The sequence below is a fragment of the Rhamphochromis sp. 'chilingali' genome (genome assembly GCF_963969265.1).
Source record: "Rhamphochromis sp. 'chilingali' genome assembly, chromosome: 2".
In the NCBI taxonomy this organism is placed as follows: domain Eukaryota; kingdom Metazoa; phylum Chordata; class Actinopteri; order Cichliformes; family Cichlidae; genus Rhamphochromis; species Rhamphochromis sp. 'chilingali'.
In genome coordinates, this window is record NC_137930.1 from 24954647 (window position 1) to 24979145 (window position 24499).

At 40.4% G+C, this 24499-nt stretch overlaps 2 protein-coding genes across 6 annotated transcripts in view; one reads left to right on the top strand and one right to left on the bottom strand.

Moving 5' to 3' along the window:
- The window catches only part of kdm2bb (lysine (K)-specific demethylase 2Bb), a 29974-nt gene extending 11146 nt beyond the window's left edge, over positions 1–18828 (top strand). Inside the window, exons 13-21 of one of the 2 annotated variants that reach the window (XM_080876575.1) lie at positions 1645–1875; positions 7155–7298; positions 7388–7474; positions 7635–7970; positions 9817–10892; positions 10984–11147; positions 12479–12640; positions 14391–14609; positions 16634–18828. In XM_080876575.1, the coding sequence (XP_080732701.1) occupies positions 1645–1875; positions 7155–7298; positions 7388–7474; positions 7635–7970; positions 9817–10892; positions 10984–11147; positions 12479–12640; positions 14391–14609; positions 16634–16815 (2601 nt within the window). In that variant the 3' untranslated portion in view covers positions 16816–18828. The remainder of the gene's footprint in view (positions 1–1644; positions 1876–7154; positions 7299–7387; positions 7475–7634; positions 7971–9816; positions 10893–10983; positions 11148–12478; positions 12641–14390; positions 14610–16633) is intronic. The other variant, XM_080876576.1, reaches the window with a different exon arrangement.
- The window catches only part of rnf34b (ring finger protein 34b), a 29638-nt gene continuing 17721 nt past the window's right edge, over positions 12583–24499 (bottom strand). For 2 of the 4 annotated variants that reach the window (XM_080876578.1, XM_080876577.1), the window contains one exon: positions 18960–23174. In XM_080876578.1, the coding sequence (XP_080732704.1) occupies positions 22990–23174 (185 nt within the window). In that variant the 3' untranslated portion in view covers positions 18960–22989. Of the gene's footprint in view, positions 12656–18959; positions 23175–24499 lie in introns of those variants that run through there. The other 2 variants (XM_080876580.1, XM_080876579.1) reach the window with 2 other exon arrangements.

The following is a 24499-nucleotide window of genomic DNA, read 5'->3' on the forward strand; positions in this document are numbered from 1 at the left end:
ATGTCAGTCAATTCTGTGGCTATTGTTGGAATAAATTATTACAATGTGCGCAAGACAGAGCCTACTTAATTTTTTTTCTTTTTTTTTTTGTGTTAGATGGTCTCATTACAGTTCTTATTGGTTACAAGTCCGTGTGTCATAGACTGTTCTGTTAGGGAATGGGACGTGGCTGTTGCTATGCTGACACTAGGAAAATCTGCACTGCCGATGTAACTAAAGAAATCCGATCTTCATTTCCAGGAGCTGCAGTGTTTTGCACTCCTCGTTCATGTTTATTTCATTTCACACACTCCACTCTTTTTATTTTTGATTTTTTTCTTCATGTGGCATGGCTGGCAGTGTTTTGACTTGTGGTTTTCATGTTAAAAATACATTGTTGTGGTGGGGATGTGAGCCCGAGGGGGTGGGGGCAAAATATATATATATATATGACACAAGAAAAATAATGATGCTGATCAAAGATTCCCTCATTTCAATTGGCCACTTCTGTTAAATAGAGCACATTTAATAACGCGCACGGCTGTAAACCATGGAATAATAGATCCTAGTGATCCATGTGTGAAATGTAGCCATAAGTGCAGCTCCTCTTTGAAGTAGAAACACGCAAGCAATTGAGGTGCTAAATTTGGAAGACGCCTCCAGGGACGTTTTTGATGTGTTTGTTTTCTCTCGTACTCTGAGCTATACCAGGCGTGAATAATGTGTTTATGCGCAGCATGTTTCGATCAGGTTTGTGGATATGTGTTATGTGCTGTTTTTGCGTATATAAATGCAGGTGTTTTTTTTCCTTTTTGCTTTCGTCTGCGCCTGGAAATCTTGACCCAGAGATGGGGGGGAAACAAAGAAGGGTCCAGGCAGTACTTTAGACGTCAGCTGTAGCACCAACCGCAGCTGGATTTAATTGCCTCTTTTTTTGGTTTTTTTGGTTTTTTTTCTTTTTATGTAACATGATTGTAAGTGTGCTCTAAAAGGGCCGCTCGACTGCAGAGCTTCATTATTAGAATGGAGATAATCAGTCATCAGAATGATGATAAACATGTACAGCGGTTTGTTATTAACAATGCAAACCAAAGGTAGTGAAAGCTAATGATGCGAGTACTTTGCCAATGACATCCTAATTGTTATATTAATTAACTGCGCTGCGCTGCATCCCGCGGCGTGCTTAACATGTACTTGGTGAATATTTTGAACATTCACTCTTTGCCAACACATGACTCTATCTGACCTTTAAGTGCATACTTGTTGGCTTATCGTTACTGATGCACCGCACTTTGTCCTCCTCTCTGTTTTGTCTTTCTTGGGGCGATCGTGGCCCAAGAGTTGGCAGTTCGTCTTGTAATCGGAAGGTTGCCGGTTTGAGCTCCGGCTCCGACAGTCTCGGTTGTTGTGTCCTTGGGCAAGACACTTCACCCGTTGCCTACTGGTGGCGCCAGTGTCCGGCAGCCTCGCCTCCGTCAGTGCGTCCCAGGGCAGCTGTGGCTACAATGTAGCTTACCATCACCAGTGTGTGAATGTGTGTGTGAATGGGTGAATGACTGAATGTAGTGTAAAGCGCTTTGGGGTCCTTAAGGACTAAGTAAAGCGCTATACAAATACAGGCCATTTACCATTTCTTTTTTCCTTTTTCTTTTTTTTTTTCCTTAGCCCCGGCCTCCCAACCGGCCAAAACCTAAGATGGCAGCATCTCCCGCATCAGCGGTCAAGCTGTCGGCCAGCCGGGGTACATCTGGAGCCAGGAGGAGACGGACACGCTGTCGGAAATGCGAGGCGTGTCTGCGGACGGAGTGCGGAGAGTGTCACTTCTGCAAAGACATGAAGAAGTTCGGCGGGCCGGGACGCATGAAGCAGTCCTGCATCATGAGGCAGTGCATTGCTGTAAGTATGATGTGTGTGAGTGAACTTTTGTGTGGTGTAGTCATCAGTGTGGGCAGCACGGTGGTTAGCAGTGTTGGGTCGCAGCAAGAAGGTCCTCAGTTCGACTCCACCATCTGGCCGGGGCCTTTCTGTTTGCATGTTTTCTCTGGGTACTCTGGCTTCCTCCTATAGTACAAAGTAGAGCAGGGCGATATGGCCAAAAATATTTATCACGATATATATTTGAAAATTTGCGATAACGATATAACCGACGATATAATTGATGCGAGACAAAATACAACTCCACAACATTACTAGCGCAAAAAGACAACCTTCCATTTATTTTCACTTAAACAAGAAGCTGGTTTTTATGTACATTAAAGCTTTATAAAAATGTAACAGTGCAAATGCAAATTCCTTGCTGAAAGTTTAACCAAAAGGCATTTCCAGTAGAAATGGGCTGACATATCCTGAGCATAACCATGTATAATATCCACTGAAGTTAAAAAGAGGTGCTTTGCAACATTAAACTGCAGTGTGCAGTACGCATTTTTCGGACCATAAGGTGCACGGGATTATAAGGCACATTAAGCGAAACAAAGCAGTCAGATAAATCAAACTTTATTAAACTCATTCTTCTTGCTTCCTCCACTTCTGTACCATTGATTCATTAATGTTGAATTCTCTGGCAGCTGCTCTATTCCCATGTTGTTGCAGTATAGTAATGACTAACCTCGTATTGTGGATGGATTATCTCAGTTGTTCTCCTGACTGAAGTTTGGTCCGTTTACAGCATCCTGCCATGCGATTGCATTTGTTTCTAACCATGAAGAACCTTCACGTTAACTTTTATAAGTGGAAAAGTGTTAGTGTTCGTCCTCCAGCTTCACTGTTTATGTTATGCTAACATAGCTGTGTCGCTAGCAATCACGTAGCACATCATTATATACCAGCTAGCCCAACTTCAGTAACCCTGCAAACGTCAATGCTGTTTAGTTTCCTGTCTTCATTTATGTTGGAAGTGATAGCAGAGCTGTACGTTTGAATTTTTTCAGAAATCTCTCAGTCAGAACATGCAATATCATGCTTAGGTAACTAGCGAAACTAGCGAGCTAACTTCCGCTAGCTTCCTGCTAACTTCTAACTCCGTTAAATGTAATAACTTTTGTTTTCATGGATGCCTGGAAGTTAAACTTTATAGTTACACCTGGTAAAGCAGCAATGCTGATCGTTTTATTAAAGATGAAAGAATTTAGACAGTTTTTAACTCTAAGTGATGCTGCAGTGTTGTTTGACCTGAAGCATATGGAGTTTAGGACCCAGATTACTCCCAGATTTAAGAGCATCTTAGTCCGACAAATACGACAATAACAACGGCCGCTTGCATGTTCTGCAAAAAAATGTGCTTTGTTGTGTATCTGACGGACAAACACCAAACCAGTTCCACATCACGGAAGTTGCACCATTTTTACAAACCATTCTGGTTCATCTGTTTCACTCAACAATCGGCCATGTGCGTATGAAAACAAAGGCACTGCGCATGCGCGTTTTACTCCCATTCTATCGCGATATTTCATTTTCCTATCGTTGCCTAACATTATACCGGTATTACCGTGAACGGTATAATATGGCCCAGCCCTAGTACAAAGACATGCAGTTAGTGGGGTTAGGTTAAATGGTGATTCTAAATTGCCCGTAGGTGTGAATGTGAGTGTGAATGGTTGCCTTTCTTACTGTTTTAGCCCTGTGTAGGATTGGTGACCTGTCCAGGCTGTACCTTGCCGTATGGTAGCTGGGATAGGCTCCAAGCCCCCTGTGATCCTGAAAAGGATAAGCAGAAGAGGATGGATGGATGTACTCCTAAGTGTGCCTGATTTAGGCTTCTGCAGGAAATTTACTTATGACCTATCTTAGCCCTACGCCGTGACCTGACATGTAGTTAAATTTCTCGGAAGATAGATGTCAGGGTACGTGGAAGGTTATGCCGCAGGGTTAAAAGAGGGTAGATTTCCTGCTGAAGTATAGTTCGGGCATTAATTTTGACAGCAATTTCGATGTAGTTGTAGTCTGTTGACTAAAAGGTCATTTAGTTTTAGTCATAAGTTAGGCATCTAAATTCTTATAGTTTTATTAGACTAAATATCATTATAGTAGGCTAAATCTGAAGCTGATTCAGTTGATTAAAATATAAAGTGTAAATGTTGGGCTGTGAGGGTTCGCTCAGCACGGTTTACAAAGCTTCTCATCTTTGAGATCAAATGTGAAGAGCTTCCACATATCTGCTCTTTTCTTGTTCCGAAGCGTTGACATGTTGTCGCGTTTTCATTAGAAACAGGAAGCATGGATGCTAGCTGAATCCTTCCTTACACAATTACAAGGAGATTACTTCTCATTGGATCACTTCCGACTTGTCCTGCCTTTCATCACAGCTTCATTATTTCTGATTGGATCTCATCTGTCCTGAGTACTTTCAACTTGTTTTGATTTGTTGTTGATTTATTCCGTTATTATCTTAATTTCATCAGGAAAAAAAGAATCTTTGAGGAAAAGTATTGGTTAACGAATTAACATTGGTTCTTGTGCTCATTGGAGAACGCACAAACAAATCGTGGTATGCTTGTTGGCTACAGGGGAACAAGCATCATAAATAACACACATTAATGTAAAAAAAATAGAATAAAATTGGGAGAGCTGATTCCTTTCCATCACAAAAGTTCACCAAACTCATACCAGTAGAGCAGCTGTATTCACTGCTTCAAATATAGGAATCCAACAAGCAGCTCTTTCCAATTGAAAGTAATTCTCATCAGATATAGTCACTGATGCTGCTCGAAGCTCGACAACAAGTGATAATGATTGGCCTCCTGGGAGCCACATGCCTCCAGCACCTTGAAGAGCCTGAGCAGGCGTCTGCACAGCTGTGGTGACATATCTACTAGGACTCTCCACGAGTTTCATATACTTATATTCAAAATTGTTAGTTTCACATTTCCATTTCTGTTTTATATAAACGGTACTCACTGTTTTAACTTCCTGAAGTCCCTGATTGGTGGGAAATTCAAAGCCTTTGGTGAAATAAGGAGGTACACCCAGTGGGTGATTCACTTTGGATGAATACTGAAAATGAATGGAAACGCCTACATAAGCTATCTAAAACTTACTGTATCTTCTTTGTTTGATGATGAAGTTATTTAAATGTAAGTCTCTTGCATATTGGTGTCACTATCAGTGAAGAAGTCAAACCTTCTCGACAAGAAATAATTCAAGTATTTAACCTCTGATCAAACGACAGCTTGGTTTCTCTACAGATTAAACAAACAACTTCTAATGCCTCAGTGAGCTTTAAAGTACTTACAGAGCTAGGATAGCTGTTTGTTGTATCTATTGTTAGCTAAACTAAAAGTCTCAGTCACAATCACTTTATTGTCCTTGAGTGCATCTGTAGTGACATAGACCAGTGTTATCCTTTCACTCAGCAGCTGGTTCTGCTTAGCTTTATGTCCCTCGACTGTGGACCCAAGGCGTCTGCACATTAGGTTAAAGCAGAGGTGGTTCCTTTAGTCAACTTCCTTGATACTGTTTCATATTCCTGCACCAATTGAAGGGTGTTCCTCCCTCCCTAGGCAATATTTTCTGTGTAGATTCTCAGTCATCCAGGTCATGGTAGTCTTAAGCATTGAAGGAAACTGCAGTTCCTTTTAGGTTTGTGAAGGTGTTTCACGAAGCCTCTCGAGTGTGGTGAGTTCTCAGAACTGATTGAAGAGTTTCAGATGTTGGTACCACATTTAAGACAATTCTTGAGGTCCTTTTCCAGGTGCTTCAGCTGTCATTCACACATTCATGTGACCTTAAACATAAAGATCCCAGGATTAGATACCACTTGATGAAGAGGTGAAACATCCTCATGAATCTATAGAAAGAAGTCCAGTTGTCTTTGACTCAAATGCTAGACCGAATGGCTCATGACCTCAATGACTGAGAAAGTGAGAAACTCATAAGCCTGGCTTTCTTATAATTATTATAAGAAAATAGTAATTATATTATTATATAAGTATAACTATAATTTATTATGTTTGGTTCTGGAGTAGCTGCCTGAATGTTTTTTTTTTTTTTTAGTTGCTGTTTGTTGTAGCTGTGTAATAAAAAAGAATGCAAGTAGCAGTATCAGATATTACCTGTTACAGTAGCAATTATATAGACGCACGGAGAAAGTGATAATGGCCTGGTCTAAATGTTTCAGTACCAAGGACAGAGACTTGTAGAGAGGCTGAGTTTGATTATTTCTGCCTTTTATATGATGAGAAGGACTGTGTTTTAATGTTTAATCATGCTAGTTAAAAGATAGCGAGAGCTGTTGGGTCTTCGGCTTTTTAGCCACCGTGACTCGTGTTTAAATAATGCAAAACATGCTTAACTCGCCCTTCATATTAACTTACTCTAACACAGATAGAGAGCAGTCATCAGAGCCAGCGATTACACACAGTTCATCAAGAGCCACTCTGTTGCTTTAGCCCATTTATTAGTTGGCTAATGTTGTTGTAAATCTGTTTGGAACCTCACGGTAAATGATGAACTAGCTGTTAGGGCTATAACACTCTGGATTCATATGGAATATAAATGAATGAATAAATCAGGTCATTTTTTTTAAAGCTATGGTGGCAAACTTGAGCTGTCAGGCTTTTAGATCACAATTAAGGGTAGCTTATACAACTCTATAAACCAGCTACTGTCTTAGCAATTAGTGAAGTCAATCTTCCATCAATATTACATTATTATTACTTTGAGGTTGCTGTGGCTCAGAGGAGATAGAGGAAGCTGGGAGCTGAAGCAAATGGCTTGATGTTGTGCGTTTGGTCCATGTGATCTTTGGGAACTGAACTCCAGATTGCCTCCAGTGAGTGATTTGTGTGTGTCTATGATGGAGAAAGTATTGGATGTATAGAATAAAACGATCTGTCTGTACGTGTGTGTAAATGGGCGACTGTTGCTTGTAGTGTAAAGTGCTTTGAGTGGTCGATAAGACGAGAAAAGAGCTATATAAATGCCAGTCAATTTACATTTTTCCATCACTCAGATTGGATTTAAAATTTTCTGGGTCCTTAGTTGAGTCATATGAGGAGTAGGCTGTTGAAAGCCATGGCAGCAAATAGTTCCAGCTCTGCTTTGTTTCACCCTTCTGAAAAAGTGTGGGTTAAATTTTGTTGTGACAAAGAATTGCTTAAAAAGACGAGAGTGAGCTGATGCAGAGCCTTTATCTTCTGCACTGTCTTTTCTTTGTTTTTTTTTTCTCCCTCCTCCAGCCCGTCCTACCCCACACAGCAGTGTGTCTCGTCTGTGGCGAGGCAGGCAAGGAGGACACCGTGGAGGATGAGGAAGAGAAGTTTAACCTTATGCTCATGGAGTGTTCCATCTGTAACGAGATCGTTCACCCTAACTGTCTCAAGGTGAAGACCTGAGTGTCAGTCAGCTGTTGAATAATTGCTCGTTTCATGTCAAACGCTGTTTAATAGCCAGTGTGTTTCTTGTTATTCAGATTAAAGATTCAAATGGAGTAGTCAATGATGAGCTGCCAAACTGCTGGGAGTGCCCAAAATGTAACCATGCTGGGAAAACTGGAAAAGTAAGCATCAGTATGGACTTTATTCTGTGTGTGTGTGTGTGTGTGTGTGTGTGTGTGTGTGTGTGTGTGTGTGTGATGCATTTGTTAAACAGCCGAGTTTTAGTTAAGAATCTAAGAACCAGAAAAATAAAGTTGTGCTCTCTTTTTTCCTAACCTTTTGGCCTCAAAGCAAAAAAGAGGCCCAGGGTTTAAGTATGCATCCAACCTTCCTGGCTCGCTGCTCAAAGAACCGAGGTTAAACCGAGATTCAAAGGAAGAGCCAGACCTACCCATGGTGGCGCCAACACCTATTGCTGCCTTGACTACCACTTCTGCTGTGAAGAGGAAGGTGGAACGGGATGTAATCGCAAAGAAAAATGACGAGGAGCCTCCTAAAAAACGCCCCCCCTTGCTTTCTCTAGATGGTATGCCCCGGCCGAGATTGGAGGACAATCCTCTTAGGAAAAAGAGGAAACTTTTTGACACAAATGATGAGCCTAGCTTTGTTAAAAAGAAGGTAAGACTCATGTCTCTTTGTAAAGTTTTTTTATTTAGGCTTTTTAAAAATATATTTAAAATAGTTTTTTAATGTTGTCGGAAATGTTACAAACGGTGAAGATGCAGAAAACCAAAAATGGAAGAATATAACTATTCTTGAACCACCCTTCATTTCTTTATACTTTGCTTCTAAGAAGTCAGACTGTCTTTTTTTTTTTTAAGTGATCTTGAGCAATAGTTCACCTGGCTTTGTTACAGCCCTCCAAAGTTTTTCTTTGGACATTGGCTGCTTTTTCACTCATTTTCAGAGCAGTCTTTGTATCTGACCATTTTCAAATCAGTGTTTTTTCAATGCCAGGTAAGCTGCTTAACGGTGATCTATGAATCCTTAAGGTTAAAAAAAAAGACACCTACCAATGCCGTGTCTATATGTAATAGACAATACAGACGAAAACCATTATATTTTGGCACTTTGTTACTAGCGGGCTGTTTCTAAAACATGTAATCTGTTCCCATTTATTTTGGTGAATCTATGAAAAATGCCAAAGAAAACACAGTTTGATAAAAATAAAGTAGTAATTATGTTGTTACCCAGAAGGTGATTTCCAAAGAGCAACTAGCTGAAAACCATATGCCTTATGCATTCACAGCATAGTGCATACTGTGCAATATGTCCTTAAAACATTTGAGGAAGCTGGACAAAAAGAAGGCGTGACATGCCTAAAACAAAAGTCATGTCCTCAAGAAATTGGAAAACATTTAGCAAAGATTTCACACATTGCATAGCATCTGAGCTATCAGTTGATCCATCTACTTTTCACTGATGCCTCAGAAAGGGTCTTAGTTGAAGGTTGGCTGTCAAGAAGCCATTCTTATAGAAGGGAAACAGACTGAGGTATGACAAACTACACAAGTTCTGGACTGAAAATCAGTGACAACGGGCCTTATGCAGTGATAAAGTTTTTAGTTTTAGTTAATTGTTATCAATATATTTCAAGATTCATATTGTCAATACAGCAGTATACACAGTATACAGTGTACCGAAATTCTGTTTCACCCCAAGCCCCCATGGTTCATTTATAACTATATAAAAGATATATCTCCAAGAGATATAAAACTAGAAATTACAAATAAATAACATGCTAAATTTTGGTAAAATTAAGGGATACAAAGGTAATAATTACTAACTATACAACTACACTATACAACTATACACATGGAGGAGGTGAGGAGAGATACAACAGTGAGTGTCTACAGCAGTTTGTAAAGCATGGTGGAGGCTCTGTCATGGTTTAAGGCTGCATTTCAGCCAGTGGTGTTGGAATTATGAAAGCAGAAAATTACAGTCAGATTTTGATCCACCATGCAATCTCATGTAGAAAGCACGCAGTAAAAGCATACCAGGATGGAAAACACGGAGTGCAACTCTATCAGTCATGGATGGGCCTCCTCAGAAGAGAACGAAGGCCAGCCGACATCCAAAAAAGAGCTTTGAATGTCCTTCAAGAAGCCTGGAGAACTATTCCTAAAGACCTGAAGAAATGACAAGAAAGCTGCCTAAGAGAGTTCAGGCTGTGTTTGAGATTAAGGTGGTAATTTTCCAGTGAAAATTAAATAAATGAGGCTCAAGACTTTTGCAGAGTACGATATTTTTTTGTCAACTTTGGTTTAAGATGTTGCATAAAATGCAGACAGGCACTAAAGTTTTCAAATATTTGTCTGCAGATGTTTAATTAAAAACTCGAATATATTTAAAATATGTCAAAGAAACAAGAACTTAATTGAAAGTCCTGATCTTTATGTGGAAAAACTGATAATTCTGTCTGCTTTCAAAACATAATTACACTCCCTCTTTTCTTTCTTAGAAGAAGCTTTCAAAACCGGATGACTCATTTACTTCGAAGCTGCTTCAGCATATTAAGAGAGAGAATGATCACGGTGATGAAGAAGACGACCAGGAGGATCATGAAGAAGATGGGCTGTCCTTGGAGAGGATGCATTTAAGGGAGAAAAATGAGTATGACGACGAGGACCAAGATGGGGACGCTGAGGAAGAGGTGACGGTGAAAAAAGAGAGGGACAATAATGCAGAGGACAAAGCTAAGGTCCTTCTAAGCCCGCTGCTGAGAACGTCTGCAGCCAGAGAAAGTGACCAGACATCCTCTAACTCTCCCAGAGCGGGACCAAGCGGTGAGTCGGGAGAAGCCCAAGAGAGAAGCTCCGCTCAGCTTAAAGCACGACATCAGCGTAAGCGGCTCCCCAACAAGGAGGCGAGCAAAGAGTTCTGCCAGGAGACTCCGAAGATAGAAGACTGTCTGAGCAGCCAGAAGCTGGGCTCAGTGAAGAAGGAGGAGGACAGCCCAGCCAACCTCAATCGTCGACCACTTAAGACCGAAGACTCCCTGACCAATCAGAACCGAAAACCACTAAAAACTGAGGACCCACCTGCCAATCCGAGTCGTAAAGCCCTTAAAATGGAAGAAGGCGTAAACAATCAAAACAGACTGCCGCTGAAAACAGAAGACAGCTTGACCAATCAGAATCAAAGGCCAGTGAAATCTGAGCCCGAGAGTGAAGTGGACGAACAGAAGCCCAGGTGGCCTCTTAATAATGGCAGCAGCGACTTGGGCGACTGGCTGCGACACCGGGGGCGGGAGATGAACGGGATGCCGCGTGGCTACTCGCCGCTCAGTTGGAACAGAAACACACCGATCGCACCAATATGCCCTCGACCGCTTCCCTGCCGGTCGCCACCGAAGTGTATCCAAATGGAGCGCCACGTGATCCGGCCCCCTCCCATCAGCCCCCCGCCCGACAGACTGCCCCTGAACGACGGCGAAGCGCATGTGATGCAGCGAGAGACCTGGATGATGGTGTTCGGTCACCTCAGTCACAGAGATCTCTGCGTCTGCATGCGTGTCTGCCGGACCTGGAACAGATGGTGAGTAGAAAGATGGTGAAGATGAAAAACGTGCCTTCTGCACTTCATCACACAGCAGTCCAGCGAAAACGTCCGCTGTCTCTCTCATCAGGTGCTGTGACAAAAGGCTTTGGAAGCACATCAATCTGAACCGCTGCAAGTCCATCACTCCCCTGATGCTGAGCGGGATCATCCGCAGACAGCCGGTAGCCCTAGACCTCAGTTGGACCAACATTTCCAAGAAGCAGCTCAGCTGGCTCATCAACAGACTTCCAGGTAAGTAAATCCACCCATCTACACAGGTGTGTTTGTGTCTGTATGAAACAGCCTTAGTGACATGTACAGGTAATGATGAAGGATTTTATGTGGCAGTTTTGTGTATTTATCCGTTTATTAACACCGGAAACATGACACAATTTAGGGAGTTGGTCTGACGGGCTTTAGAAAGAGACATTTTTAAAACTAGTTAATCTCAATCAATATGTATTGAGACTAACTCATTATGTAGTGTCAGTCCATTGAGGACTGACTCAAAATGGATTGGGACAATTTGTAATTGTCTTACGTCTTCACTCTCAGCTTAGTCATGAAAAGAAAGAGACTCGCTGCAAAACAGTTTTACCACCCTTTGGCCATAATTGTGGCAAATAAACCAGATATAAGGCAATATCATGTAATTTTATTTTTTTTTTGGGGGGGGGGTCAGCACGTTTGTCTCACTGCAAAACCAAATGTAGTGAGCTCATCATGTTACAGAGCCCCCTAATGGTCACATATGGGAAAAAATATTTTCAAACTACTTTTGGGAATCATTCAGAATCATTTTTCCTTTTCTCTTGAGGCTTATGCTGTACTGTTAGAGGATATTTGCAGTCTATTGAAAGGATGTTTCAACAGGCAGAGTGGCCGCAGTGTGGAGCTAATGCCTGTTAGCTCTGCTGCAGCTGCTCTGCCTGGTTGTGGAGGTAAATGTGGTTATGGTTTGGAGTTTATGGCTGATTCTGTGGTAATAAAATTATTTAGATCTGTGGTCCTTATATAGCTCACGTGTTAGTATGTGTTAGCATTCCAAGAGTTCAGAAATACTGCAACATAAATGTAATGCAACCAGTGCATGTAGTTGGTGTTAAACCTTTCCAGACACAGCCCAAATCGCAGCCACAGTCGTCGCTGCAGCTCATCTCATAAGGTTTCTGGAAGAGTGGTGTGAACAGGTTTTACTTACACCTGTGTAGCCACGAGGGTGCATTGATTCACCCTGTGGTCATTGCCAGCAGCTGTATACGTTATAATGTATAATACTGTATCGGAGTGGATGGTATGTCACTGTTCAATCTTCCAGAGAATTTCTAATTCAAATCCATTCATTATGTGCGTTTTATTTTATTTATTTATTTATTTTTTCGGGGGGAGTATTTGATTAAATGTAATTTTTCTGTGCTGACATTTGTAGAGGATGTTTTTTTTTCTTTGCTACACCAAGAATACTGCATCTGAGACAGAAAACGAAGAAGCAGATGCCACATTGTTGCATTTGTCCACATGAAATCAAACAGCAAACCAAACTTTAAGAACTGTCTATAACAAGGTTTTTTGTGTCCTTGCAGGTCTACGTGTGCTGCTTCTCTCTGGATGCTCATGGGTAGCCGTCTCTGCTCTCTGCACCTCCAGCTGTCCTCTCCTGCGAACTCTGGATGTTCAGTGGGTCGAGGGACTGAAAGACGCTCAGATGAGAGACTTGCTGTCGCCTCCCACAGATAATAGGCCAGGTACCAACCGTTTTTCTGTCACAGAACACCAGGACAACATTATTGACTGAGTGAGAGAGCTTGATTACAGAGGGGGGGAAAGGAGATTGTTGGTATAGTGACTCTGTCTGTGTTTTCTTTTCTGAATCACTATACTTCAAGTCACTCCGTTTCACAATGGTAGAATACAAATTCATCTAAAGACAAGCTCAGATGAAGTTTATGTACTAAACTAAATATCTTTGAGAGCTGTTTTCACACATGCCCTTCCCCTGAATTTATCTCAACCTGTTAAAACTGTTTTTAAAAAGCCTCCACAGTCAAATGGCAGTTCTATCACATGCATAGAGTCCTGTGAAAGCCAAATACACTGTTACAGCTTTCATAGGGATTAAGAAGGTCAGTAGCAGCCAGGTGCTGCTAAAAAAAAGCACTTGATTAAGTGATCATCAGCAAGTGTGAGCACCTCAGTGGCAAAATGGATGTCCCAGCAAATTCTCCCCAAAGTCAGACTGTGCAATGTGCAGAAAAACACAAGAGCTACATCTCAGAGACTACAAGTCTCTGTTAGCATTTAGCATGTCAAAGCTCGTGACGGCAAAATTGGAAAAAAGACTGAACAAGTATGACTTCTTTGAAAGGGTTGCCAGGGGAACGTATCTTCTCTCTAAAAAAGAGGCTTAGGTTTGCATCTGCGCAAACCACAAGACTTTGAGACCAAAGTGGAGGTGTTTGGCCATAATAGATAGGAAAAGTAGATTGATTGGTGCATAGATTAACTGATTGATCCTAAAAGGGAAATTATTGTGTTACAGCATTAAGAATAACAATAGTACCGTGTACTGTAGATAAATAACAAAGTTAAAATGTTTCAGGTGCATAGTGAAGGGCCTTTACTGTGTGATGGATGTGTGCAAAATCTGCATACAACAGTGACTTTGAAACCCCCCCCCCAATAAAAATAAAAATGAGGCAAAGTTAAAGAAGAGTAAAAATTAAGACTGAGATTGAGCAAGAGTAGTGTAAATTGCATTTATCATAAATAATATGTAGACTATAAATACTGCCTCGGGCAGGATTTTAAACATACTTTACTCTCCCTGCTCAGTAGTTCTTAGTTTGTCTGATTTCTTACTGAACCCATGTGAAGATAGAGCAATTCATTGTTTGACTTTAAAGTGGTCCTGCAGGGTCTGTCCAGGCAGCATCCTGACCTAAACTAAATTGAGACCTTTGAGTAGTATCAGAAATGAATGAAAAGAGCTCTGTGTCAACAAATTCTGATAACTGACCAAAATAAAACATCAAATTAATCAGTCTATCAATAATTGGCCACTTCCTTACCTGGTCTGTAACTCAGACTGAGAGCCAACCCACTGGTTCCTGTTGAAGACCTGCATACATTTAAAAAGTCTGGCCTCTCCAATTTAGCAAATTGCTGTAACTGGTGTATTTTCTGTTGAATGCAGAATTATCAGCCATGAATGAATGCAAAATTGGAGTCTTGGCTAAAGCAGCCATGTTGTAGGAACATGTCACCCAGATGTGCGATGTGTGCCTTTAATGTTGTTTGTAGACAACAATGCAGCTTTGTGGCAGAGAGATGAGTTATGTCAGGCTTTAGATCCAGAGACAGCAGTTGTTAGTAGGATTACTTCACTGTTGGGGGATTTGTTTCTTTTCCATGCTCATTAACTATATACCATGAATCATCTCTCTTTACTTAATCCCTCTGGTAATCTCCTCCCCTGTGTTTTTACACATTTTGTAGGTCAGTTGGACAACAGGAGTAAACTGCGTAACGTAGAGGACCTGCGTCTGGCAGGGTTGGACATCACTGACACGTCTCTGCGCCTCATCATTCGTTACATGCCCCTCTTATCTAAGCTGGACCTCAGCTACTGCAACCACGTTACTGACCAGTCGGTTAACATCCTGACTGCTGCGGGGACAACCACCAGAGACTCACTCACTGACATCAATCTGTCAGGTATGAGTCTGTCTTTGTAGGCTCTAAATCTGCCTGGATTAGACTCATTGCACTGACTTGTGGCTGAAATCAAAATGTATTAGACCTGAATACTGAATTATCACCTCTGTCCCCTTTAGATAATCCCAGTGAATGATAAGATAAGATAAGATAAGATAGAACTTTATTAATCCCTCGGGTGGGTTCCTCTGGGAAATTCAACTTCCAAAAAGCACAGCAACGACCGAAGTTACAGTTACAGAATTGTTATATATATATATATATATATATATACACACACACACACACACACACACACACACACACACACACACACACACACACACACACACACACACACACACATATATAAATACAGAGACAAATATAAATAAAATATACAAAGGGGATAAATAGAATAAATAGGAATAAAAAATAAAAATACAAGTGAATTGCACATTTCAAGTATTGAGTATTGAATGTATAAAACAGCTTGATATTTAGCCCCATTAGCAACACCGTGCTTTAGAAAACTTGGGTCCAATATTAATAAATAATGCAGTTATAGTACTGTGCAAATAACTCCCATCACCCCTCATTCCTTTATATGTTGCTGGGAAAATTGAAATTAGGTGCAGAAGTTTATTAAAAATTGTGCAAATATACACTGAAGTACAGCATATACGGCAAAAACAGTTTGTGCAGTTTTAATGAGATTAAAAGTCAATATTCGGTCTTTATTCTTTAACATAGCCTGAACTCTCTTAGGGTTAGGCTTCTTGAAGGACATTCAAAGCTCTACTTTGGATGTCGGCTGCCTTTTGTTCTGCTCTCTGTCAAGATGATCCCACACTACTTCAGTAATGCTGAGGTCTGGGCTCTGAGGAGGCTGATCCATGACTGATGGTGTTTTCGTCATGTGTTTGTCTATCCAGGTATGCTTTTACTGTATTAGCAGTGCATCATGTTGAAAAATGAAGCCGCTGCCAATCAGATGCTTTCCAGATGGTATTACATGGTGAATGAAAATCTGACGGTACTTTCCTGCGTTCATAATTCCATTAATTTTGACAAGATCCACAATACCAGATGGCTGTAGACACTCACTGTTGTATCTCCATACAAACGAACGATGATGATAATTGATGATTTCAAATCCTTAAGAGTGGCGTCTTGACAGCCAGCCATCCACTGAGACTGATTCTGACTTGATGTTTGTAGACCGCAAAGTAGGCTTCAGTGAACAGTAGATGGATCAACTGAGGGGCCAGGTGCATGTCTCAGGTCCTGTGTTCAGTCTTTGGATGTTTTTCTAGTTCTTCAGGACCCAGCTTTCAGATACTGTTTATCTGTTGTAGATAGATTTTTGTAGCCCTGCCACTTCTTCTTTGGTCCTGTGCTTGTTTAGTTTTGCATTGCGCACCAGGCAGAGCTGACTGGCTACTAGTAATGTTTTTTAAATTTCTTTTTTGCTAAGCTTTCTGTTATGTGTTGACACAACACTGGTTTATCCCTAGATTTAGGTACCTTTTTGGTTCTTAAATGATTCATAGGTCAGTCTTAAGTGGCTTTGGCTTAACAAACAAACAGACAAACAAAAACATTACTCTGAAAATGTCAGGTACAAGGACTGGACTGAAAAATAGTGAAAAGCAGCCAGTGTGTAAGAAAAATTGCCTTCACAAAGCCTATTGCTTAAGATCGCATGAAGAAATTCCTAGAAAATCTGGCTCCTTGGATCCAAAGCATAAAGAAATGAGGGGTGAGTCAAGACTTTTGCACAGTACTGTAATTTTGGAGAGGAAATCTTGTTCAGTGGCCTGTGCAGAACTGATAAAAATAACTCAATACTTTTCCTCCAAGAATATTATCAAATGGTAAACGCGGTAAATCAAAGGGCCATTTTAGAAACCTCACCATACTGAGACCGTTTGAGCTCCTGTCCCAAAAGGCTGATTAATCCATGCGTGTGCAGAGTCTGTTTCAGCGCAGGTGACCTGTTATACACCATTTAATTTTTTTCCCAACCCAATTTCTCCCTGCAGTCTGTAACAGGGTCACAGACCAGTCGCTGACCTATTTCAAGCGCTGTGGAAGCATTTGCCATATCGACCTGCGATACTGCAAACAGGTGACCAAGGAAGGATGTGACCAGTTCATCGCCGAAATGTCCGTCAGTGTGCAGTTTGAACTCATTGAGGATAAACTGCTGCAGAAGATCAGTTAGGCACACGGACAACTCTGGTGTGATTTTTTTTTTTTTTCACAAGTAGTAAAAGTGCCGTCCACATGGAGGCAGCAGAAGACTGCTTACTTGTGTGTGAAAGAGCGTGAAGGACTCCTGTAAAACTGATATAAAGGGAGTTTGCGCTGCTAAGCAAGAATGTAAAAATGGTCCTGTAATGGAGAGATATATATATATATGTATATATATATATAAGTTTTTGTTGTCACACCTGTTTATACGTTATTTATTCTTTATATTGATTGTTTTATGTATTGTATCCTGGTTATCTTTTTGGTGTTTATAGACTATTTTTTGTTTCAATGCAAAGTTTATTGCATTATAGAAGAATATTTTTGTATCAGAAAGTGTTTCATACATTTATGTGCAGTATTAAATGGACCACTGTAGTGGCTCCATGCTGTAGTGGTTTTCAAATTCGCCTAATAAGCGAAGGAACCCCCAGTATCCGGGGAGGAGACACGAATCCCTTTGAGGACTGCGTCAGGAAGGGCATTCGGACATAAAAAAAGAAAAACAACAGCCAAATTAAAACACGCGGAGCTACCCGCTGTGGTGACCCCTTTCCAATAAGGGAGTGGCTAAAAGTAGCTTTTATTAAATGCACCACTGTACAGTATCACAGCACTGAAAGCGATTATTAGTTGGCATTACTGTTAAGCTTTTTATTGTCGAGAGACAAAGGTCTAACGATTTGTTGCCAGACTTGTAGGATGGTAGTTTTTGTTTGTGTGGGTGTTTTTATATTTTATTATTGTATATGCCAGAGTTCTGCTTCCTTTTAGATAAAGGTACTGTATATTTTGTTTTCCATGTCTGTTTGGATGAAATATCTAGTTATTTGCACTGATGTGGTCAATACGAATACATGAATGCATTCTTACATACACTATACAGTGTACAGTGTATAAAGCATATTTTTTAAACACTAAAACGTTCTGCTAATTTTACTAACAGCTTGTAGGTAACTGGGCTATTATAAGATAAAAAGATCTCCATTACTCTTTAGTATTCCCGGTGCTTTGTGGAAGGAAGCGTTTTAGCTCTGCATGCAGACATGTTTACACCACTGTCAGTAGAGTTAGTAACAGTTAAACGATATAACCATGTTTACTCCCGCTGAACTCCACGTTACCATAAAGAAGAGACTGTGCTGAATCATGCAAGGAGTAAAGAATCTGTAAAGCCCATAAGGTTTAAATTTAGAAAAGAGGATCAGACATACAAATGAAAAATGCAGCTGAGTGTCTCTACTTTGTAAATCGCTCTTATTTTGGGCTTTATATGCCTAAAGTGTCATGTTCCAAGGAAATTGACAACAACATTGAGAAAACAAGTGAAACCAATAACAGTGAAGCCATTCCAATCTCAAAATGTGAGGCCTTCACCAGAAACTCAGCATGAGACCAAATACACTGTATCCAGTGTAGGAGAAAAGTGAAAAGGTCAGCAGAGGGTTGTATGAAAGATTTCTGTAAAATATAAAAGTTAAAAAAGGCTTTTTTTCTTTGTTAGCCAGAAAGTTCACTGAAAACAAAAAACACATTAACACTGGTTTATTTTTTATTTTTTTATGATATTTTGAGTTGATCTTCTGATGTAAGTACATTGTGACCTGTCATTCAGTGATAAAGTTTCAAATTCATAAGCAATGTTCTTACTGTGCACCTATACTCTTTATAATTGTATTAAGACATTCAGAAGTCGTTGGAAGTTTTGACTGACTCATGAGTTTAGTGATTAATAGAATTTCGTTTTCCTCTTTAAAACTCCAGATTTTTCTAAAATGAAGTCTTTTGCGTAATTTTTGAATAGCACTCCAGTCCATACAGTTCAGTGGATGGGTTTACATTTAAAATTTTATGTTTTTATTAAAAGGCCGTGTCTCCATGAAATATTTTAGTACATTACTTCAGATCTATTTATCTGTACATAATGTACACGCAAAGCCTCTTCAGAGTCGACCTTTGAGATATTAAATTCATTTTAAATACTGATGAGTGTGTGAGTTTCGTCCTTTGGGTTTAATCAGTAACAGGTTTGTATCTTATACTGGAAAGCTGGTCATGTTAGATTTACCTCTGTGTTTAATACACGCTGGCTCCTATACAGTACTGTGCAAAACTCTTGAGCCACCCCTCATTTCTTTATATTTTACTTGTAACGAGCCAGACTTTATTGAGAATTTTAAAAGTGGTCTTGAACAATATTTCTCCTGGGTTTCTGGAGGTCTTTCAAAGTTTGATTTTGGAAATTGTCTGCTTTTTCAAAAAAGTCTTTAACTCTATTGGCCCCTCTGTGCTCACTATAATCAGCACCTCGCTGTTCTCTGGTCAAGTCCCTGCTAATTTTAAGTACACTATCATCCATCCATTTACAAAACAAAAAACAAGCTTGACCCTTCTCTTCTTAGCAATTAGAGACCAATTTTAAAATGTCATTTATTGCTAAGATTTTAGAAAAGGCTGTGGCTAAGCAGCTTACTTGGACAAATACAGTTTACATGGCAAATTTCAATCTGGTTTTCTAGAGCTCATTCTACTGAAACTGCATTTCTTAGTGTCCAGTGAGATTTTGATGCCGACTGAGGCTGGAGACTGTTCTGGTCTACTAATATTGGACCTGATCTCCACTTTTGATACTGCTCACCACCACATTTTGTTTTATAGGCTAAAATGTTGGGTGAGTATATCTGGATCTGCTCTGGAGTGGTTCGCATCATCTGTCTGAACGAAGCTTTCCTGCTTCAGGTCCTTGTCTTCTTCCTTTAGCTATGGTGTGCCACAAGGTTCTGTACTAGGACCTTTAATATTTCTATTATATCTGCTCCCTCTTCAGCACATTTTGAGCACCTTTGAGGGCATTTGCTATATATTCCCTTGTATATCTCTTTTAAGCCCCAAGATGTTTCTGAGCTGCATATCCTGAATAAGTGCCTAGCCTTGTCCAACTTAATTTTTTCGTCATTAAGCCCCTTTTTGAGCCCCTGAGAGATTTATGCCTAGTTTGTTGCTGATCCAACTGCAGTGGCTCCCCATTAAATTGAGAGTCCATTTCAAGATTCTGGTTCTGACTTTTACAGCTCTTCATGGACATGGACCAGCAATTAAAAACTTTCTAGATTTGCATTTAGGTAACGATTTCCTTTTTTGTGAGGGACTTATCTTTTTCTTAAAAGGTGCTGTAAAATACAATTTTACTTTTTCAGTAATTTTGAGTCCAGTCCTACTCTGTAACCATTTTCACAGAAAAGTTTCTTTTATCCATCATTTGTTCCCATTTCTTGGAAAAAAAAATCCAATATAACACAGTTTGACAGGCATACAAATGTATTTTTACTTCAACAGGATGATTCCCAAACCATTGACACTATAGCTGCAATGCTGTCTGGAAAGTGTCTGATTACCTTAATTTTTTTGTATTGTAATGATCCCAAACACACCGCCATTGCAGTAAAAGCATACTTGGATAGAAAAACACTATCAGTCATGGATTGGCTCAAGACTTTTAAACAGTATATCAATCAGTGAGAATATCACAGTTTTATAAAATGAAAAGCAGGGTTTTACATTCTGGTTTGTAGTACTGCATTTTATTGAATCTAATAAATTCTTTTTTTTAATATCTTGATTACCAAAATAAAAAGGTTGAACAGTCAAAAATATAAAGATCCAGGATTACGAGTGCTTATGATGTGCTCTCACTCTGATAATACCTTAGCTGCCCGTGAGTGACATCTTTGAGAGACAGCAGCAACAACAAACTGACAGAGTAACAGCGACTGCTACATCGCACGGTGCGAGTGAATTGGAAGCAGAAGACAACAGAAAGGTTGTAGAAAGCAAGACTATGATGCAACTTTAATAGTGAGAGACATGATCAAACTCATGTGACCATAACTAGCAGAAATACATTCTGAAAAACAGTAAATTCTCCTTTTTTAAAACCTTTGTAATGATTAGAATTTTTAATCCTGTCAACTCCAAGGTAAATGGAAAAATATACATTTAATAAAGTATCAGTAAACAACAATAAAAGCTATCTATGCAATTTACTTAACAGCGATTAAATTGCAGTTATTTTATTTACCACAGGCATACTGTACACACAGATACTTCAGTGACATCCGAGTTAACTGGATCTCGTGACAAGAACAAAATGTTTTATTTGCATAACAGGTTAAAGTAAATCAGGCTGCCTCTTACTGTGTGATGGATATTTGGAAACGACGTGGCAAAACATCTGCGTGAGGAAGTTTCACTCAAAAAAAAAAAAAGAGTAGCACCTGTTGCCTTCCTACGATCTGACATTAAAAAGGATGACACAAACACGTGATCAATTTGGAAATGAAACGGTATTGCTTGGTGAAAGCTATAGAAGACTAAACCAACTTTAAAATGTAGATAAATATAGGGGCTAAACTCAAGGTCCACTTAGTACCTCCTACTGGGACGTCCAGCAGCATGTCATGGGTTTGTTTTCATTAAATGAAGCTGCTCACTTCATTCGCTCCTGTGTCGTCCTCACCTCTCAGCTCCTCCCGGCAAAGATGGGAGAGAGATTTGAGTACAGAAGCTGCCAAATGAGAAACTCTTGCTTCCATTGTGTCAGACCTATTAGGCAACATCACTTATTTATGATAGGCTGCACAGCAGGATCATTTGTCAGCCCGACTGGTTCTACTGTCCACAGAAAAATTCCCTTAGAAGCTGGTAAAATGCAAGAAGACTTAAACTGATTAACTTAGTTGTGCATTTATAGCTGTGTTACAGTTGTTGATTTAATCATCTTCTAAGTCCTTCATGGATAAGTGATATGTTATCTCTTCTGCTTTTTTGTATCAGGAAACGTAGTTGGTAACAACTGCTACACAATTTTGCAGTAAAATTATATTCCACTGTGTTAGAGTTACTGTGAGATGATGGAATAAAACTGTCTCACGTGCATCCTGTCTATAATCACTGGTGGACGTGTGAGATTTATAAATCAGTTTAGCTCCTAAGGTACATTTAACGATGACTGTGAGGAGAAATGGACCAGTAGGAGAAAGGACGTGGGGAAATAAAATGTACACAGGAGAAGAAGGAGGCCTTTCACATGATCTCCCACCTTAAGTCATGCGACATCAAGGAACATGTCAATGGCAAATCAATGAACGATCACATTACAGAGACTGTAAAATGCAGCAAAAAGCTCTACAACAAGCTTGAAAGTGGGCCTTGAGTTCATTTTGTTGTCGTTGTCTTAATAAACATTCGCACAGTAGATCTAGCAGGAATGTACACTGTGACTTAACCAACCGGCAAACTGCAGGAGTCTTGGATGAGACAACGGAGAAACGATCCTTCACACAGTAAGTGTTAACCGGCTCACGTGTACACACTCTGTTTCCCCAAAGTTCATTTGAGTAAATGGAAAAATAAGAATAAGGTATCACACCAAGCTTGCTGGTTATGTGATGCATATACTGTGAAACTTAACCAAATATCAACTCAAGGCATGATTTTTTTTGGCACCCTACATGCTCCTGTGTGAGACGACCTGGTGCATAATAAATATTTTCTAAGAACACTTCTTTTTTATTTTTTACTTTTTTCTGATATTGCACATCCTAAAAAGAAACAAAGAAACAAACAAAACAACACTGAAGGAGAATGACACAATGCCATGTGGCATGACTGTGTAAACCATACTGACTCAAACCCTGGGATCTTATATTTTAACTGCTTCTCTTCCCCACAAATAACAAGGCGGTCCACTTCAAGTACCCGCAGGACCACCTCCTGCCCACTCCTCTCTTGTGGGTCGAATCTATACAGACACTGGCGAGTACAACGTGATGGCAGGGGCTTCTGCTGTGTGTTTTACGACCAAAGACAGAGAAAATGAAAGTCCCGATGTAGCCGATGCCGGTCCACCAGGGTACAGAAAAGGGGACTGGAACATAAGTTAGTAAGGAGGGCAGGGGGGCAAACCGTGGTAGGCCAGATACAACAGTCTGGTTTTCAAGACCGAGAAGTTGCTCACGCCTGCTGCAGCATTAGGCCCTGTGAGACGTCATGCACAGCAGTTCATTCTCAGTGATAAATTCAGGGCTCGGGCCACGCCTGAGAGCCGCGCCGACATTCACCCACTCACCCACGCTCACACTGAGTTTTAAGACTTGAAGACATGCACGGCCCGCACAACATACTGCCTGCAGATGGGGCACTCGCTCATCCTCTTTCCGCATTTGGTGCAAGTTACCATGTGACCACATTCCAGTAACACACAGTCAATGATGGCATCCATGCAGATGCGACACAGGTTTTCATCAGCCGCCAGCTGAGCTTTGACGCCATCTGTGGATGGGAATATATATATATATATATGTAAAATAAATATTTTCAATAAGAAATCCTTCTTTGCTGTGGGCTCATAAGAGTGTATGGAGATCAGCGTTGAGGTGCAGATGCAAGACAGAATAATAAGCACAAACACCATCACCAATGTTCGGCCCAGTAAACTACAGCCCTACACTCCCTGTGGGTTTGAGATGTTATTTAAAATGATAAAGTACTTTGAAGCTTTATTGCAGATATTTATATCTACACTTCTTGTGAGGTGGAAGCTCTCCATCTCCAGCGATTAAAAATATTACCATTCATTTTATTTGGTGACAAGTTAGTTCTCGGACTAATCTAAATCCCTGCACTTTCCATGCCAAAGTAAAAAAACACAAAGAACAAAAAACTAAACTAAAAAACTTAAAAGCATGTGGTCCTTCCTCTTGGACTGAAACAGTGAAGCCAGTACTGAGGTACTAAAAACGGGTGAAGCTCTAAAATGCCACAAGATGCTGCCATCTCATTTAAATCTGATTAAGGATTAAAGACAGGCATTATTAGGGGTACGGCAACTTTGATTGACATGTCGATGCCAACGAGGCTTGCTTGACTGTCTTTGTGGTGTTGGTTCCTTTTGGAGCCCTGTATATTGCAAACAATATGGCCTTCTGTATGGTTAACTGAACTAGCAGACATGTCAAGAGGTCTGTGCTCTGGTTTTTAGTCTAGGCTCTATTTTGAAATGTGTGTGTTAGTGCCAAATAGAGCAACATAAACCTGTCTGTGCTAAATGTTTCCATGTGCAGGGCAAAATAAGGGGTTTTATTTTTTTGAGATGGAGATAAAATATCGATACTAACAAAAGGAAACTGCTGAGCCGTCCTGTGACAGCTTGTGAACAGAGCCATGCATAATGATCAACACATGCTGATGGTAGGCAGACAGCCTCTCCCATCAAAACCATTTAAAATCACAGCGGCAAATTGTATCAGTGCTCTGGTTTTACTAACACTTAAATGATTTCTGACTGATCAGCTGACTGGCCTAAATCTGGGTCCTGCTGCTCACATCTAGCGTGACAGGAAAAGACCAATGCAGCTGCAGCCTGTCTGCTGCCTGTGCACAGCTGACTAATAAAAGGAGCTAATGTGATCCGCAAGCCCTTCATGTCAACGAGGACGCTTGACAATGCAATTACACCTGAAGACATGCTGCCACTGAAGCACCATGACGGCTCATCAAGAGGTAAAAGCCCTTAAAGAGGGCATTAACGACGGCATGAGAGGCTGTCCTTCAGAATAAACAGAGATGATGTACACAGGAGAAGAAGCACGAGTGAC